Source organism: Melanaphis sacchari, unplaced genomic scaffold (genome assembly GCF_002803265.2).
Source record: "Melanaphis sacchari strain LSU unplaced genomic scaffold, SCAv2.0 Contig19_pilon_pilon, whole genome shotgun sequence".
Lineage (NCBI taxonomy): Eukaryota > Metazoa > Arthropoda > Insecta > Hemiptera > Aphididae > Melanaphis > Melanaphis sacchari.
In genome coordinates, this window is record NW_020270975.1 from 681,305 (window position 1) to 700,028 (window position 18,724).

Consider the following 18,724-nt stretch of genomic DNA (forward strand, 5'->3'; position numbering starts at 1 on the left):
TCGTTTAGTGCAATAATCATAAAAAAAAAAACAAAATACGTCATTGTACACTGTGCATTCAATTTTTCCATCTCGGTTTTTTTGTAGCTTTTTTTTATAGTTTTACGACTATGCATAATTAATAATATTATATTGTGTTGGCGTATCATGCGCGCGCGTGCGCGCACTCTTGTTCAAATAGTAGTGCTAATCGCCAATCTCGCGTATAGCGTTTCATCAAAGTTTCTCGCCCATCAAATTGAACGTTAGATTCAATTCAAATGTAATTATATACGCTTTTCCTGAGTTGTATAATAGTTAAGTCAAATATTCAAGTTATTAACTCGATAAACTAAACACGATGCATATACTTGGTGCTAATACGTCATGATTTAACCGCGAAGCTGTATAATCTTATTTCCCATGTGTGTTATCCTGTTCGTTGATGGGTTCGCGAGGTTAGTATACTGCACACATCGTATGTTAAGAAATAATAAGCATTTATAAATTCGTTTAAAATCACAGTTATTATTAATGAAAGTTTACGTGCGCATTTATGTACTGTATTATATATTGCGTGCTTTTCATATTCATTTAGTGACAACGTATTATTTCGACGTACAGATATAAATCGCATAAACAAAATTATAACTTTTGTTGTGTGTTATGCAAGACAACATTACAATATGATTGTTACCGTCCTCCTACCACCACGACATATACTCGCGCCCAGTAAAATATTTAGTAATATGTATTATGTTCTTATCTAACGTCATCCAAAGCCACACTCTGCATTTATATAAAGCAGCTCTTAGGACTACGACTTATAATGAGAGACAAAACTGTCCCGACCGATGCCGTTGACGTATAAATTTGAATTTCAGTTTCTGCATCATTGGACTTTACGCCAATTACCCCTTTGATTCTGTATCCAGTAAAATACAATGTTTGCGCGATTAAGTATAGGTCTATATCATATATTTATACATATATAGGTAATTTATATTCAAGCCGATATCTGTTTTCATCCAAACGGTAAATGAACATAAAGTTTTAATTTATGCACATACCTATGTTATAATGTTGTTCGAAGATAATGATACCACACATTATATATACATCCAAACTATGCGTGTTTACGTTTAATCGTATATAATGTGTATGATGATGTTATTCTTAAACCGTTCAAAATGGTTTTACAACAATTTACAAATAGTAATATACGAGTATAAGTATATGTTTATTTTTGGCCTATTATTTTTTATTCAAGACATTCATTATTTCTAAAACTATTAAAGGTAATAATGAAAATAATTTATTTTTACAGATTTTAATTCATGGCTATATACTCGTAAATTAAAATACTAAAAATTTACTATTTAGATGTACAACAATTGAATACTAAGCGAGTATAGCTTGGTAGTTGTAAGTATTTACAATTTCGATCAACGGAATGAAGTGCGCATTAGATACCACGCAAAATGTTTAACTATTTCAAAATAATGAATATCTTACGTGATAAAACCTCCCGGTATATAATATAGTCGTAACGTCGGTTGTTTAGGATTTTTTTTTTTTTAATGCTTCGTAAGTTTTTATTGTTTTTCTCGTGAGATTTTTCAATTCACATAACGTTCATAACTTTTTACACAATATAATCGACCGATTGTTGTATAGTTTAACTACAGCAGTACTCGACTGCTGACGAGGTTCTTTTTCTTTCATTTTTTTATTCTTTTTATTTCCACAATACTGTATAAACACGAGCAATCAGACGGAAATCCCATTATAAATACAAAAATGTCGTATTGTGGGTGGAGTCGACTATTATTGGTGTTCATTATATATACCTTCTATGCTAATATATATTATAATATATACCGATCCGTTTGAAATATAGATATTTTTGGTGTATTTCTTATTACAAATAATATATAATTTGCATTATAAGCACGATACTGATAAAGAAAAAAAAATCATAACCGTAATAACATTCTATGCTTAATTCGTGTATAATCGCGTTCTGCCAAGAAAAATGCGCACTGTAGCAGTAGGTACGTACTTCACACAGAGTTATGCCAAAGCGGGATGCGTCGAAAAAGATTCTGATATAATTGCTGGAGGAGTCGTAGTAAATATATATTTAGTATATTTGTTTGTACAATTTTATATAATATTTTCCCCCGTCCGTAGTCGGACGAGAGATGTTCGGTCCTCAAAAGGATTCTGAAGGGAACAAAAAGACGGCGGTGTTCAAAGAAACGTTTTGTTGTGTAGGTTTCTCTCTATTCGACGTAAACCAATTAATAAGTGTATAAAAAGTATCGTCGACGTGTTTTCGGTCTATTATATACAACAGCGCAAATGTTCTTTCACAAATCAAATATAATCATCTTAGCCTTTTTCTGTATATATATATTTACATATTTTATTTTTTTTTTACTGTTGCTTTAAATTCTCCGTATTTTCTCTCCGTCCTTTGTGATAAGTTTTTAGATTTCCTTGTTGCGAAGTGGTTATCCGGGCTCTGTAATATTGTCTTTGTACACGTGTGCGAAGAGCTCTCTGCAGGCTATATTCCTCATGTACTGAACCTTCATCGTACTCGTCATTCGTACGTGATGTTGATTCAATTGATTTCAAATCGAATTACTGGCCTTGATCTTCTTTGTACTACCCATTCCTATTGAAGAATATTTTACATTCTACCATTATTTATAAGTGCGCCTGTCGGCAAAGTGTAGTTTATCGGTTATTGATATTGTATTTTTCAATGATTTTTCATTTTTGATTTCAATATATTTAATTATCGGTTTTAGGAAATATCGATTTATATTTTAAGGAACTTTAACAGTTGCCTCAAAGTAATTTTCTTTTTATACCAATTTTATCTATTGCAAAATTCCTTTTATAATATTTTATTTATTTTTTGACTACACATAACCAATATAAAAATCAATTGGATTATCAACTAAATCTAATATATTTATGGCTTCGATAGATTTTGTGCTTTTTGAGATTAGCAAGCATTAACGAGCGCACAATAATATTTTTATGTACATTGTACATATTACATTGATAGACACAAAATATAGAGTACTGTGGGAAAATATAAAAATAAATTAAAATTATAAACATAAATGGCAATTTAAATACGGTATTCTTGCGCGAGTGAGGGTGTTTGGGTGTGACGTGACAATTCTTTTTATCACCGTTTGTGTGTGTTATTTTTCTAGTTTTATGGTTAAACGACGAGACACAAAGAGCGCTCATACATATACATATATACCCGGCAGTATCCTCCCTTGTGATTTGGCATAACTATTACGCGCCTCCACGGAAAAACGGTTACATCCGGCTTTATGATGGCATACTTTTATATATATACACATTGTACACACGCTCACGTATATATGTGAGAGCGAACGCATGATGGTGGGTGAGAAGAGCGCAGAGGAAAATAAAATAAATTTACCGGCGATTTGTTTCCTCTTTTCCTTTTTCCCTCTTCCGTTGTGATCATGGTCCCCACACGATTTGTATATTGCATAACTTCTATAAATGTTTATATATAAATACGCGTGTGTGTGTGTATATTTATTTACGCATGTGTGTCTGTAAATGCGCGTATTTACAAATTTCTCTTGTGCATATATTTTGTTTCCAACGAATGCGGGGACCCCTGTAGGTATACGTGTCGTACGCTTATTATATTATTATGGTGTACATCGCGTCTCGTAATAATTCATTTTGTGTTCTATTTGCACCCACAACTTAATATGTGTTTAACAGAACTTGCACTGCATGCATAGAACACATTGTCTACTTATAAGCTAACGAAAGGTTTTTGTGATGAATGAGATGGACTTTATAGTTATAGATAAATAGGTCATGGCTGTAAATTTCTATAAGACCTGTTACTGGTACAAATATGCCCGGTATGTGGCAGTTCGTGTGTTTTTAAAATTAATTTATACTTTAATAGGTAGATAGGTACCTGCCTATACATATTATATGTTTTAATTGTCTCCATTTCTCGCACAGTATGATATTAATAATATAATCATGTTGTTTTATGTTGCTGTATATAAAGGTTTTCTATTATAGCGTTCGTCTATGGTATATAGATTATTGTCGATCGTATAACAATAACATATCATAATTTTCGTGTCTATATTATTATACTGTATTATGGATAAAAATGAGAATACCGTATGTGGCTGTACCAGTATCACTATAAAACGATTTACCGGTTTTACGAGTAAAAATACCCTCGGTGTTTTTAGTTTCTTATTTTTGTTTTTTTTTTTTTATCGTTATTATATTCTTATCGTCTAAACGGATCGTTTTAAATAAATTATTTGAATCGCTTTTTAACCGACAACTCGCGTCGGTGTATAGTTTCTGAGTATTATAGTGTAGCTCGTACCTACCTAACCAATACTATATAATTATTGAAGTGCGTGTATGTATTTTGTGCGTTTCTGAAACGGTTTAAGGATATAGAGAAAAGAAACCCCCCGATAGGTGTAATATGATTGATAGACCGTGGATTAAAATATATAATGGATACACTTGGTGGCGTATAAGGAAGTATTCGATTTGACGAAGAAAAAATTCACTTTTCAAAATACGTTCATGTATTATTCAAAAGCTTAAAAAAATACTCGTCTAACGTAAATGTTGCTGCTGAATGCCTAACGCCATGTAAGAATATACACGGTATTGTTTTACAAAAAAAAAAAAAAGTAACGTACGCGAACACCTACACGTATATGCGTTCTCGTGCACTTGAGGAAAAAGAGAGAGAAGGTAGCGTATATACACCCCCGTGAAATGGTATACAAACAAAGGGTGAATAAAACGAGGTGAAAAGCACTTTGTGACTGGCTGTAAATAATAAATGTGCCGGATTTCCTGGATTATGCGTCGAATTCTCCGAGGAGGAAATTAGCTTTTACCAAATTCTGAATTTTTACTCTTTTCGAAAGGTGTGGAGGGAGAGCACCCGAGCAGCGCCGAACCCCTGTGGTGGTTTCGTGAAATCGTGCACGACACTGGAAGAAGAATGCCGTATATATATAAATATATTCTTATTTCACTACATTATAACATAGTTACATATCCATGTATATTATTATTTAAGTATATATATACATGTATGCATATTACATGTGTGTGATGTGTACATAACCGCGTGCGATAACGATCAAAGTGTGCACGTTTAATACGCGTGGAAGTTTTTAATAAAATCACGTACAAACTCCCTAGAAATATACGATATACTAGATTAAATGGAAATTTGTAGGAAGTATAGTACGCGAATAATAAATTGATCTCGCAGTAAATTTGATATTTTTTCAAAACATTTCGGGTCAATACCCGTGGATAGCTATTCTTCCAGAGTATTATTATTTATCGTATGCTCGAATACTCACATAATAAGAAGTGTAGCTTTATATTATAGTATTACGATTTAATTTAATACACCGTGCCGTTGTCATTGTTTTGCCTGCAGTTGTACAAAGTATATGATGTTGTTCATATTTGTTTTCGTTAACTAAATCGCTGTACATTACTTATAATAAGTATGTCGTATTAAATTTACTGCCGTAAGATGATGAACTCTGAAAACATGGCGTGCTTCTACACATGTTAAGTCTGACGACAAAACTCAAGTCAATATCGAACATGCCGATTGTATTGTTTTATTTTTGGAAAGTCACGATTTTCAGTTGACACAGTGTAGGTGTATTTATATATATGTATTTGTGTGTATGCATTATGTACAGTAGTTGATACATTTTTCAAGATTCTATTTTCGATTCGAGCGTTAACAAATTGGTAGATGGATTGCACTGTGATACGAAGATTATTTTTCAGTAGTTTTGTTGTTGCTCCGACCGGCATGTAATGTATTTTTATAGATTTTTTGTTGAAATCCAACAGGATTCGGACGACCAGAACCCTCCCCACGGGGACATGTATCAGACCACCGTCCCCTTATTTACTTTTCGGCGTAGAGATACGTTTTTTGTTTTTTTTTTTTTTTTTATACCTCGGTGTCGTTCCTTCGACATTTATTTTTTCTCCACGCCTCGTTTTGCGAAACGACGAAAATCAATTTCGGGTATGTGCGTCGTCGGGGAATAGAACGAGTATGCCACCCGTGTCTTGCCGGCCGATTTATCACTATATACCGATTTGCTATAAAATAAGTTTTATATATATTATACTCTTTGACGATGAACACACGAGAAAACCGATAGATGCTTTACTTTTATTTATTTATTTATTTACATTTATTTTGCCCTAAGTCCGGTGTGTATATTGATATAAATATTATTATTATACTCGTATATAGGGGAAAAGGGAATTAGGTTTCCATATGGCTTTGACATATTATGGTTTTGTGCGCGTCATACTGCATACACGTTCATCTCAAAAAAAAAAAAAAAAACGGAAATAAATAACGAGGGTTTTTATCTTCCAAGACTGGCTCTGCCGGGAATCGGCTTAACCGTCTCTGCCTCGTCCGGTCTTTGGCTAGAATAATCGTAAAGACGGATCGAACAATTTTTTTCGAACAAAGAACATGAATTCTGCTTCTCGGATGTATGTATATATATGTGAATAATGTCGTACATGCTTTAATATTTTACCGTTCCGTTTGCCCGCTGTGCAAAGTCTTCGGACGGCGCTCCGTGTAGGCAATTCAATGACATCGCCGTCTTTGATCTAATACTTTCCATATTATATTATTATACATTTCGTCTGGGATGGCGGTGGCCGTTCACTCTGAAAGAGATTATCCCCGCCGTTACGTAATTTCGGTTTGTGTAATTTCCTCCGTTATATGCAATTCTTTCACTATACTTAAATACATAGCTAGTGTACGTACATATCATCATATATTGATTTACCTAATAATATATCCGTATTACATTAATACGCGTATGTACTGGCAACCGACGACAATCTCATTCGTACAACATAAATTATAATATATTATTATCTCTGACAATAATAATAATAATAATAATAATAATGGTTTTATGTTTTTATCTTATTAATTATTTAAGGGCTTTTGGTCGTGTGGACAAGATATTTCTGGTCATTGCTCTGATATATAGCCAGAAGTTAAGACTTTAGATATAATATGTTTTGGTAAAGGTGGTGCAGTATACGTGTGAATATACTTTTTCGCTTGATGGGTTTGATTTTCAACGTGTTGGTCGATGTCGCTTTTCTGTACTCTTCTTCGTTTATCCGGGAGCAAAGTTTTACGTGAACTCACGTTCTTAAAATCTGTAATGAAAATATGTAGAGATATAAGTTAATAATTTTTGTACTTTGAAAAACGGGATCATTAAAACAATGAAGTCGTTATTACAATAATTTCACCTAATTACAACGTATGTATACTGGGTAGTTAGTGTATTAAACGATTATGCATATCATCGTATCTTATATTATAATGGGATATAATAAAAGTTTATAACTTCAAAACAATTGCTTTTGACTTTAACGGGCGTGCTTGTGGAAGAGAATTTAATATGATGACGAAAATTGGTTCGTAGGATATATGCTCGCCATTAAGTTTTGTATATTATTTACCGTGCTCTGTGTAAAAATGTGTGTAAAATTATATTATACGACTGTGGCTTCGTATAGAAAACAAAATTGCCTAAGGTCAGACTCTTCATGTATATTATAAATCATACATATATTTTATGTATGTACGTTTTGTTATTGTTAAAGCCGAGAAGGCGACGAATTATTTACGGACACTTGTTCGAATCAAGGTCTATCCGTCATCGGTTCATTATCACGGATCGCCGAACATCTTTCCGATACCAATCTTTGTGCTTCGCTGAATCCGAAATCGGTGTGCGAGCGTGTCACGACCACTGCGGCGGCGTCATCTATTATTGTATATATAGGAAAATCCGAAATTATCCTAGAACGTTCACACAAATCTTTTTTTTCAATTTGTTTTACTACATTTGTTTAGAACGTAAATCGTAAACACGAGTTAGTATTTGTATTATCGGACTGTATATACGAAGTATTTAATAATAATTATGAATTGAACCACATATAAAATCAATTTTCAGTAGGTACCTACTTAAACAATATAATAAAATACTATCGCAAAAGATTTTCCCTATTTTGTGTTAATTGAACTATAATATTTATAAGATTTGATTACATTATACAATATTATAATATATTATACTTGTTCCGATACTGAATTATGATGTTGAGTGTATAATTTTATATTCTTACATTTTAATATTATTATTATTTTATATATTTCACAATTTTTCATACTGTTCTTGTCAGATTCACAATTCGTGTTTTCAATTAACCTCTTCACTTCCACCTCTCGCTAGTCGTAAATATATAAACGGCGTGTGACGATGGGGAAAAAACTTTAAACGTTTTTCAAGTTCTGTAGAGAACCAAAAAAAAAAAAAAAATTAAAAAAAAGGCCAGCATCCGGTGGCTGGATTTTGCTATATAAAGTATATAATGTTATTTTATTTCCTCTCTGCATCTCGCACGCTCACACAAAGCCCTATTTAAAACTAATTACTCGTTCAAGAACTCTGTGTATAGCGTAGTCTGCTCCGGTAAACGACATTTGCATAATAATAATAATGATTACAATAAAACGAAAGAGTCTCCTGTACAATATCCGGTCGTATAAAACTATTTTTAATTTTTAGAGAACGCTGGAGTAGTGTGGTCAGTGTGAAAAGCTCGGCTTAGCATTTGTTTTTGTCATTCTCTTGTGTATGTATTATTTTTAACGTATTCTAGACGAGATTTTAATTGACTTGTTTGGACGGTTAAAAAACTATTATATATTACGATTATTTATGCCGTAATTCGGCTGTCGTCGGATTTAACAAAAATATCGCGCGTATACACACAACACCCAATCCCTCTTTTTATTTATTTATTAATTTTTTTTATTTTTTGATGGATTACACTTTTTTTTAATTTTTACACTCTCCGCCCGGATGTTCGTATAAATATATGTTTTAAAGTCGCTTTTGAGCGCTGCTGCATATGTGTAATATAGGTATTAAAAACGCTGTGACCGGATTGAGAGCGATGATGGCAGGGAAATGGTGTTTTACCCAATTATGAGTTTTAGTGTTCCCGAGTGCGTAGGTGTAAAAATTTCAAGACCCGACTGATAATATTTATTTCATGAGGGTACGAATAAAACCTACACACGCACACAGTTGCGTGATACCTATAGGAGGTACTGTTGTGGAAATTGATTCGTTTTTTTTCACCGACTAACGAAATTATGAACAGATATAAAAAAAAACCCGTATATAGCATAAAAATGCAGATAAGAATAAAATTTTCCATCGCCCTCGTTTCGGGGACGGTAAAATGCGATCAACGCATAAAATAAAAGAATAAAAATGTGTTTTATTCAATTACCGCGGTCTGATCGTTTGTCGCAGGGAACCGATTACCGGCGATATTCGTGTATCATGATGTATAACCGCATCACTCCAATGGTACACAATTATCATATCTACATAATATTATTTTGCCACGATACATAATATTTAACAGCTGTTGTGTTGTATTAGGTATATACAGGTGCGCGTTTCAAGTGTGCGTAATAGTTTGGTTTTTAAACTGCTCAAACGAAATACTGTGATGATGGAGAACGAAACGAGCTGTCCGTGCCACGTATTTGCGTTACAAAAGCTCTTTTGATAATCGCCCAGCACAAATGTGTTTTATTTTTTTTTCCATATCCTGGTGATAGGTGAAGGACGACATAAAGGTTATATATATATATAATATATATACACAGTAAAACGTTAGTGTACAGAAAATAAAAAAATATATATACTATACCGCGTAAACAAGCAATGTTCACTCTTGTATAGATGCTGTATCGTGTATGGTGTTGTTGTGTGTGCACCTATTTTTTGTATTTTACATACATAACCACTTGTCTACTCTATACACGACTATTTTTTTTTTTTTTGCTATTTCTTTTAATGACGACTATTGCGCTTCATTAGAACATAATGTGCTTATATATATATATATATATTACTTGGTGTGCGTACGGTTGAAGTGGTCGACTGAAAAAACGTCGTCTGCGTGATACTTAACGAACATTTTATATTTGTATCTCCCTTCACAGTGCCTGGTCTATGATGCAGTTTTTATCCTTCGTATTTTTCATATCGTCGTTTTACATTCTGTTCACAGCGCGGGTCTGACGAAATGGTCACATCACCTGGAGTTGAAGGAGGACCGGTAAGCAACGGAGACACAATTGGAACCAATCACGTGGATAACAATAATGACGCAAAGAAGGTAAAACATTTTATATTGTACCAAATACATTCATATTTCTTTACTTGAATTTATTCAGTAACCCCGAGCTTATAAAAATATTATAATTTTCGTTTTGTCAAAACTCAAGAATTAAAAATGAATATAGTAAAATTGTTTAAACAAACATTTGAACACCATTGAGTCATTCTAATTTTTACAATTTAGACAATTATTCTGATTGTTTTCGAGAATGTAAATATCGCACAAAAAATTCTATTTTAAAAATTTAATCTTGTTATGATTAAATATATTTATCCAAATGATTTAATTTAAATTAAATTATTGGATGTACGATGGAAATTTGAAGTGTGGTGGATGCATGTTTATTTATACGAATTGAACATACATAAAAACGTTAAGGTTTTCATTCGAGAAATTAGAAATTTAAGAGCAGTTATATATACGTATATGAGATTTGTTTGTTTTTAATATTCTTCACCCCAGCTCATCACTGTTTTGCTATATTTTTTGTTGTCTTATTTTAATCGGATCCTTAAAATATGTATAGAACGGAATGTGTTTGTATATATGCTCGGATTCCGATCGAAATAACGTTCCCGTGTGACAATTCGCAGTCTGTTATTCTATTTGTATAAACTTTTCTCTGCATTTTTTTTACGATTATTTTTATTTCTGATTATTTTTTTTTTTATCAACATTTGACATGTGTGCGAACTCAAACCTCGATGGAAAACTCACTATGGATGATTGACAAATACGCCAATAACTTTTTATGTAAATATATATATATATATTTTAAAAAAATCGTTTCGCAAACAGAAAAAGTTCTTCGAAGATTCATTGTCCTTATTCTACGTTTAAGATAATATTGACTAAGAAAATCTCCTGCCAGGAATTGCGTTTATGAAATGCAATTTTCACAAAACCCCATTTCTTATACTTATTTGTTTAGATATTGTTGCATATGGGGTTGATTCAGAGAATTGTAGTTATAGATTCATACTTTACATCATACCATAAGGTTTTAAAAATAATATCTTACAAGTGTTAATTTTACGAGTACACGTTTTTACGCACCCGTATAACAGCGTATTTCTAATGTTCCATCTACTAAAATTAATTATTTTTGTACCGATAAAATATTTCTATGAACTATTGGTATTTATGGTATATTTTTCGATAACGGTCGGTACGCGTTATATATTCGATGTGTCACGAGTCTATCGACTTGTTGACATCAACCCTCCTACGCTCACTACCGGGTTGTGGAAACCGAGACGAACAACCGATTGTCATGACAACTCGTATCGAAAACACAGGACGCAGAAAATAATAATAATAATAATAATAATAATAATAGTAATAACAATCGAACACTTGTGTGACATACTGGAAAATAAGGCATGTGTATGTGTGTGTGTGTGTGTGTGTGTGTGTTAGTGTGTGTGGATATTTCCCTAACCTTTCGTCGTCAGTGGTCTTGAACTCGTTCAAATACACACACCCACCACATTATTGGTAACGTATAATAGAGACGTCAGCGGCGGTACTATCGAAACGTGTCTGTCAATTGCTTGCGCCAAATTGTATTTACATGCGAAAAAAATCATATAGAGTAAGATGGAGAATTTATGATTAACAAGGAAAAGGGGCTGTGGGACTAGGGTGTAGAGAAGAACGAAAGAAAAATGTCCGAGTTGTGGTAAGGTGTTGTAAATATAGTGTATATACTATATATATTATATTTAATGTATTATACCTTGGTAACACATATATATTATAGGTATAAAGTGAAAATTTTTAATAACATCGTTTTCCAGTCAGTGTTTAAAATATATTATTCTTCTTTATTAAATTTTCTACGCCGAGACTATAATAATGTTTGAATGCGGTACCTAGTATATATATTGTATATACGCGGCGGGCAGGGACATGACCGAGATAGAGGGTGGACGTGACGTGCTTGCGTTCAAACCGAATTTGATGGTTGAACGCTTTCGGTTGCGAGGGTAGTTATATATACAAAAAGAAAAGCTCGATATATACCTACCCGAGTGTCCCATTTTGCTCGTTATACCATGGGTTTCTGCGGCCAACTACGATTTTTCATTTTTAACAGGCGCGAAAAAAATTGCATATGAAATCCAAAATAATGTTTATCATCTCCTCCACGCGACTGCGGCAGTATTCGAGGGCCGCTTGCATTATTATTACAAGGCGTGAAGGGTTTATAAATTTTGCTGTGTATAATAATATATATATTCGACCCTTCCTTCCGCCAACAACGATCTATGTATATATAACCGATCTTATTATACATCCCGCCGCGTATTATTCATTATATTGTATATAGCACATACTATACGTGATATGCGGTTTATAATAATATACATAAATGCATACGATGGTGTAGAGTCGTGTCCACCGCCGTTGCGGTTATCATCGAGCGCGAGCACCTTTAATTCAATTTTGTGGTTGGTGGCGCGTCGAGGGTGGGCGAGATCCATCCTGTATTATTATTATACACACACATATACGTATTATGTATAATTTTGGTGGCGAGGAACAATTAAAGAGAAAAAATAACACGAAAAAAGTGGACAATAATAATTATATGCCTCTACCCCGAGCTTTTGGGAGGGGAGAGTAAATGGTAGTGAAATAGAGTTTAAAAAAATCCTCCCCGGTGCCCTCTCATACTATGCATACATTAATGAATATTTATGTGTGTGTATACAGTAGTATAATAGTAGTAGTAGTAGTAGTATATAGTATATATAGTAGTAACTTTGCCCGCGCGCTAAACGTTTTGGATAATTTGAAAGGAGTTCACGGTTGAATTATTAATTACACGGGAAGAAGTGCTGTACTTGTGTTAGTGCAATGAGAGATACGGTTTGAGTGGCGAACAGGAGACATGGTGGGGAATGGTGCAGGGTATAAGACGCAAAGTTTCGACAGGCATTACTACAGCAGGTCACTGTAAAGAGGAGTTTAAAAGCATTATGATGATGATGATGATGATGATGATGATGATGGTAATACAACCGAGATAATTGGGAACGAGAGACAGACGGGTAGCCTCCTTGTTCCCCCTTCTTAAGCGGCACAACGAAGAAGAATCCTGCAGGCTAGTGTGGATAACTATATATATATATATAAATATTCGTATAGTGTTTCTCTGTTTACTCTATCTCTCAGTACGATATTAATTCGTCTTTATTACATCATTTGATAAAACTCGTCGTTGTCGCCGTCGTTCCCGTACGTTTTTGTTTGCTTTGAGTCGCTTTTGGAAATCGCTCGTGTTTGTAAAGTTAAATTTTCAAGTCCGTTTAGATTGAAAAGATCCTGCCTCCCTTCATAATACCACAAGTCAACCCTCAGAAGTATATATGCACAGTATACCCTTTAATTTATTTTGGTTATTTAAACTTGACTAAAATGTTCTCTTATTTTCGTCCTAGACACTTATGATGCATACTGATCGTAAAGTAATAAAGTGTATTCCGTTTGCGTTTTTATTTATTTAATTTTTTTTTAATTATCAGTTTTATTGTGGTTAACATTTTATGTTTTTTATTTCGTCAAAAAAGTTTACCTGCTTTTATCTATATTTTAGTCACGGAAATGTTTTTTTCCGCTAACGTGTAAATTAAGTGGTTTATTTTATTTTCGATTCTCAAACAAGGTCGCATTTCCAGCATAATTAGTTCAGTTTCTTTATATTTTATGTTTATTTATATAATGCCATGAAATTTTTTTTTCTGAAAAGAAAAACCTACAAATAATTATAAAAAATTATTTAAATAGTCTGTAATTTAATTAAGGTTTTTCTTTTTTTTGGCCTTATACTGTAGTATTTATCTCGTGTTTTTTTAATATTATATAACATTTAACTATACCTATAGTTATATTTTTAAATATAATTTTTAACTGTATAAATCCATTGTAAGTTCAATTTAAGTAGTTCTTGTGTAAAATAATCGGATAACTAATTATTTTCATAATTACAGTAATATTCGTTATTATAATTATAGCTTTCACTAAGAAATTCGATAACTACGTATAGGTGTTAATTATATTATTATGTGTTTCATATGATCACACTTCAACAGCGATTTACTAGGAAAATATTAAAAATCAGGTACAACAAAGTTAATATTAGTACCTGCTGTAGTTGTAGTAGTGACATTCCGCTGCAATCTTGAAAAAGACAACGCTAATAGTACCAGCGAACCAAGCGCGTCGGAAAAATTATCTTTGCTTGACAATGTAAACTAAGCTATTAAGAAAAAAAAAGTTATAATAAGCGGCTTATGAGGCCGGCATAAAAGAAACTTAAATTAATTTTAATATTCGAAAGAAACTTTTAAACCTGCAGGGTGGTTTATACGTGTCTGCACATGGGCTAAAGACATTGTTCCCGAAGCGTCCGAAAACTTTAATAACCAACCGTCCCAGATTATGCTCCACGAAACCTGATGAATGATGGCAATTTCAACGAATTTGTCGGACTTTTTGTGAAATATTTTTGTGGTGCTTTTCCAGCTAAAGTCGTCAATGTTTTACTTTCGATTTTTTGATGTATCATTTTTTTAGATAAATTTATTTATGACTTAATATAATGTATAATACTTGCTAAAGATTAAAATCGCAAAAGGGAATTTATTTTTATTCATATAAGGTACTTTTAATAAACGTAATATTCGTATGAATTGATTAAAATATTATATGGTTTATGGTAATGAATGCGTTTTACATTTTTATCTGTATTATTTGATAAAAAAAAAAAAAATTAAAAGTGTGTATACATACCTCAAAAAAAAAAAAATGAATATAAAACTGTTAATAAAAATTTCAAGTATTTATGGCCATTTATTTTCAAATTACACTAAGAAAATATAATTTTGTCAAATACTAGATTTTCTAAAAAATATCCGTTTTTTTTTCTTCGTTATTTAAAAAAGTATGTGAATTCTTAAATACCTCTAAGTACCTACTAGTTCAAATTTACTACCAAAAAACCACTTTAAGTATAATATTGAAGCATTTTTACGGTTCTAAAATATGGTGGCATTTATATAATTAAAAATATACACACATCATTGTAGAATAAATGCATTCATTTCTAGATATAGTATATTATGAAATCATCGTTTTACGCAATTTGCTATTTAGGGTCAAGATATTCAAATACAAATATAATAGCTTTCTGTTTGTAGCGTTTATATTATAATATAAGGGTTTGATTTTATCTATGTTTAAATGCTTGGTTACATTATTGTTTTTGTAAAATAATCTCCTGCACTATACGTTATCTTTGATACAGTATACTCTATTATTAATCAATTGTTTGTTGAGACACATTTTAGATGCATGTGGAATTGTAAATTTATCGGTTTATTGTTCAGAGGTTACTGTATTTAGTATAAAATGTCCAAAACTTGTTAGTCATTTTTGAAATTAGATTTCGACTTTTTAAATGGAATTATTAAACCCGTAGACGTGAGAGAGCTATACCATGTTTCTATTTATAGAGCGATTCGAATCCGAGTTGTGAAACAGTTTTGTGGATCGTTTCTGCGTCCGGTTACTGCCCGAAATTACTCGGCTTACGTGCTTCGCTATAGATTTTTATTCACTTTATTCTATCCTAGAGAAATGCGGTAAATAATAGCTCGACAACCGGCCCCATCTCATTTCCATCCTTTCCGGTCCCGTCAGACAGTCACCGCGCCCTATGACCGCAAATTGAATTCTCCCGGTCGTTTGTCTGCGGTCCGTGAGATAGCCATAGCCAATGCGTGCGGCTGGCGTGAGGCTCGTGAACGAGAGTCTGTCTGACTGCTCATTTTGCAAACCAATGTGTTTTATTAATATGAAAAAAAAATTTCAGGTCAAACTCGATAAAACCGCCAACAACAAGCCATCCCGGGTAATACACATACGCAACATACCCAATGAGGTCACTGAAGCCGAGGTCATACATCTGGGCATTCCGTTCGGAAAAGTTACCAACGTGCTTGTACTCAAAGGCAAAAATCAGGTAAGAACATTGTTATCATGCGTTATACGATTATTATCAGTATTATTGTATATACTATTAAGTATAGTAATTATTTTTACTATTCCGCATTGCTACATACTATATTTATCATATATATATATATGATGTTAACACAAGACGGTAGTGTTGCAAATTATATTATTTTACAATAATTTTTAATCTTTTAACAAGCTTTTAAAAAGAGGTTTTCGGTTGTATGACTTTGTCCAACTTTAGAGGCAGTCATAGTGTTTATATAAGAGCATTAAACCGCTGGGTTCTTACAGATTATTTAAGATATGCGTCACAACTTTCTAAAGAGTTACAAACTCGTCATTGGTAAAGTGTAATTTTTGTCGTTGTGCTTATTAAGAGTTTAGAAGTTTTCAAACGTCGTAATTGGTTTTAATTTATTAAATATGATTTGCGAGGAAATTTTGTTACGGTAATTATGGGTCTCTTTATTTTTATTTACAAAAAAAAAAAAAAAAAAGAATAATTATTTATAAATATATAATTAGTAGTGTCATCTAATAAGTTGTTTATTAAATAATGCAATTTAATTTATGCTTTTGTGATATTTTTTCGTTAATGAAGTAACATTTTTTTTTGTAACGATAGACTTATTTGGACGTTTATTAAAAACATTTCCACTTCAAATATAAAATACAGCCATGTAGATACTAAAACATTTATAATTAGCTAAAAGTGAGACATATTGGTCATATTTATCTATATGACGCTTTATAAATTCAGAATTCTCCAGTTGTGTGTTGTTTTTACATTATACGTGTACTACAATAATAACGTGCGAGAGTTTTCGGACACGTTTTCTCTTGTATTTTTGCTCAATTCAATTTCCTCTTTCTACAGTAGCTGCTGCACCAGGGGTATGTATAGTCGTCTCGTATAATACGTGCTTGCCGTGCATATACCGAAATTTAATGAAAGATTAACGACCTACACGCGCATTTCTCACGGTATTGACATTTACAGCGTGGTGTGTGTAGTTGTACCCTTTTAAATTGATCACACCCTAGTGTATATGCGGTGGCGTGTGTATAGGCGTTTGTGAGTTGGGCGTGTACGGGTGGCGGGTACCGACTGCTATAGTGTCACGGCATATCCACTCGCCGCCAAAGCTTCGATGCGAATAATAACAATAATAATAATAATAATTACATTTTTTCGTGCGTTCGCTTGTGAATTTTTGCCCGATATAGTGTTGTATACCCAGTAGGTAGGTACTGTTGTAGCAAATTGGTCGTAAATATACATGTATACATATTATATATATAAATAAATAGCGTATGCGTCGCGCGCCCGGATTTGGGGGGGCGGGGGTAAAAGGGTGACAAGATAAATGTGAGATTGTTGGAAATCACGATATTTCACGCCCTTCTATTTTGCCTATACATTATAGGTAGGCACATAGGTTACCGCCGACGACGCCACACCACCGCCGTTCGTCCAAACGTTTATTCTCCAACATTCGTTCGTTCGAGAATTTTTTTTTTGTTTTATGTTTTTTTTTTTTTTTTATTTCGACCCTGATGGATCACAAAGAACATACGTATATATATACGCGCACGATGCATGAGTAAATAGAAGTATTGTACTGAAAGTGCAGGAGGCAAATAATAAAAGAAACGGAAAAATAAAAAAATAAAAATACAAAAACCCTTGTTTCGACAGTCTTTATTTTCCACGGCTAGGCGGGACTGGCCCAGTCGACCGGAATAATATAACTTTCTAGGCTGTAAATCCTCCTTGGCGGCGTGCTCTCGACGTCTGACGTATCGAGGAAAAACGTATAGTTTTCCCTCGAGTGCGCATATATCTATAATACGTGTATATATGCGCGTTGCATGTTTATACTCGGGTGCCGCTTGTTTGCAGTCAGTGGGAACAAAAATAAAGAAAAAAGAAAAAAAAATGTTGAAAGAAAAAATTGTCAAGAAATGTCTCGAGGCGCCTTTCGTTTATGCAACATGTATTCCATGCGCATGTATATATATATATATTATTCGGCACAATATTTGTTGCATCTGTTGTCTATAGGATCTTACGGTGTAATCATGTGAACTTCATAGTATTTTGTGATGTGTGTGTGTGTGTTTTTATGCTTAATAAAATCTATATCGCTATATATAAGTATATACATTTATATAATATATTTTTTGTAGTGTCGGATGTACAGCTATAAATATTATTTTACGAGATTTTACACTCCGATTGACATTATAATTTGACTCAGTTTGTTTATCTATCAGTGAAAAATAAAATAATAACAAATACAATTAATTAAAAAATTATCGCTATGTATTTGAAAATTTGTCGGATCAATCA

The 18,724-nt window shown here is 32.8% G+C and overlaps 1 protein-coding gene across 7 annotated transcripts in view; it reads left to right on the forward strand.

The window, feature by feature from the left end:
* LOC112593043 (polypyrimidine tract-binding protein 2) overlaps positions 1 to 18,724 on the forward strand; it is a 177,741-nt gene that overhangs the window by 105,057 nt on the left and 53,960 nt on the right. For all 7 annotated transcript variants that reach the window (XM_025337269.1, XM_025337275.1, XM_025337272.1 and 4 more), the window contains 2 exons: positions 10,237 to 10,344; positions 16,226 to 16,375. In XM_025337269.1, coding sequence (XP_025193054.1) covers positions 10,237 to 10,344; positions 16,226 to 16,375 — 258 coding nt within the window. The remainder of the gene's footprint in view (positions 1 to 10,236; positions 10,345 to 16,225; positions 16,376 to 18,724) is intronic.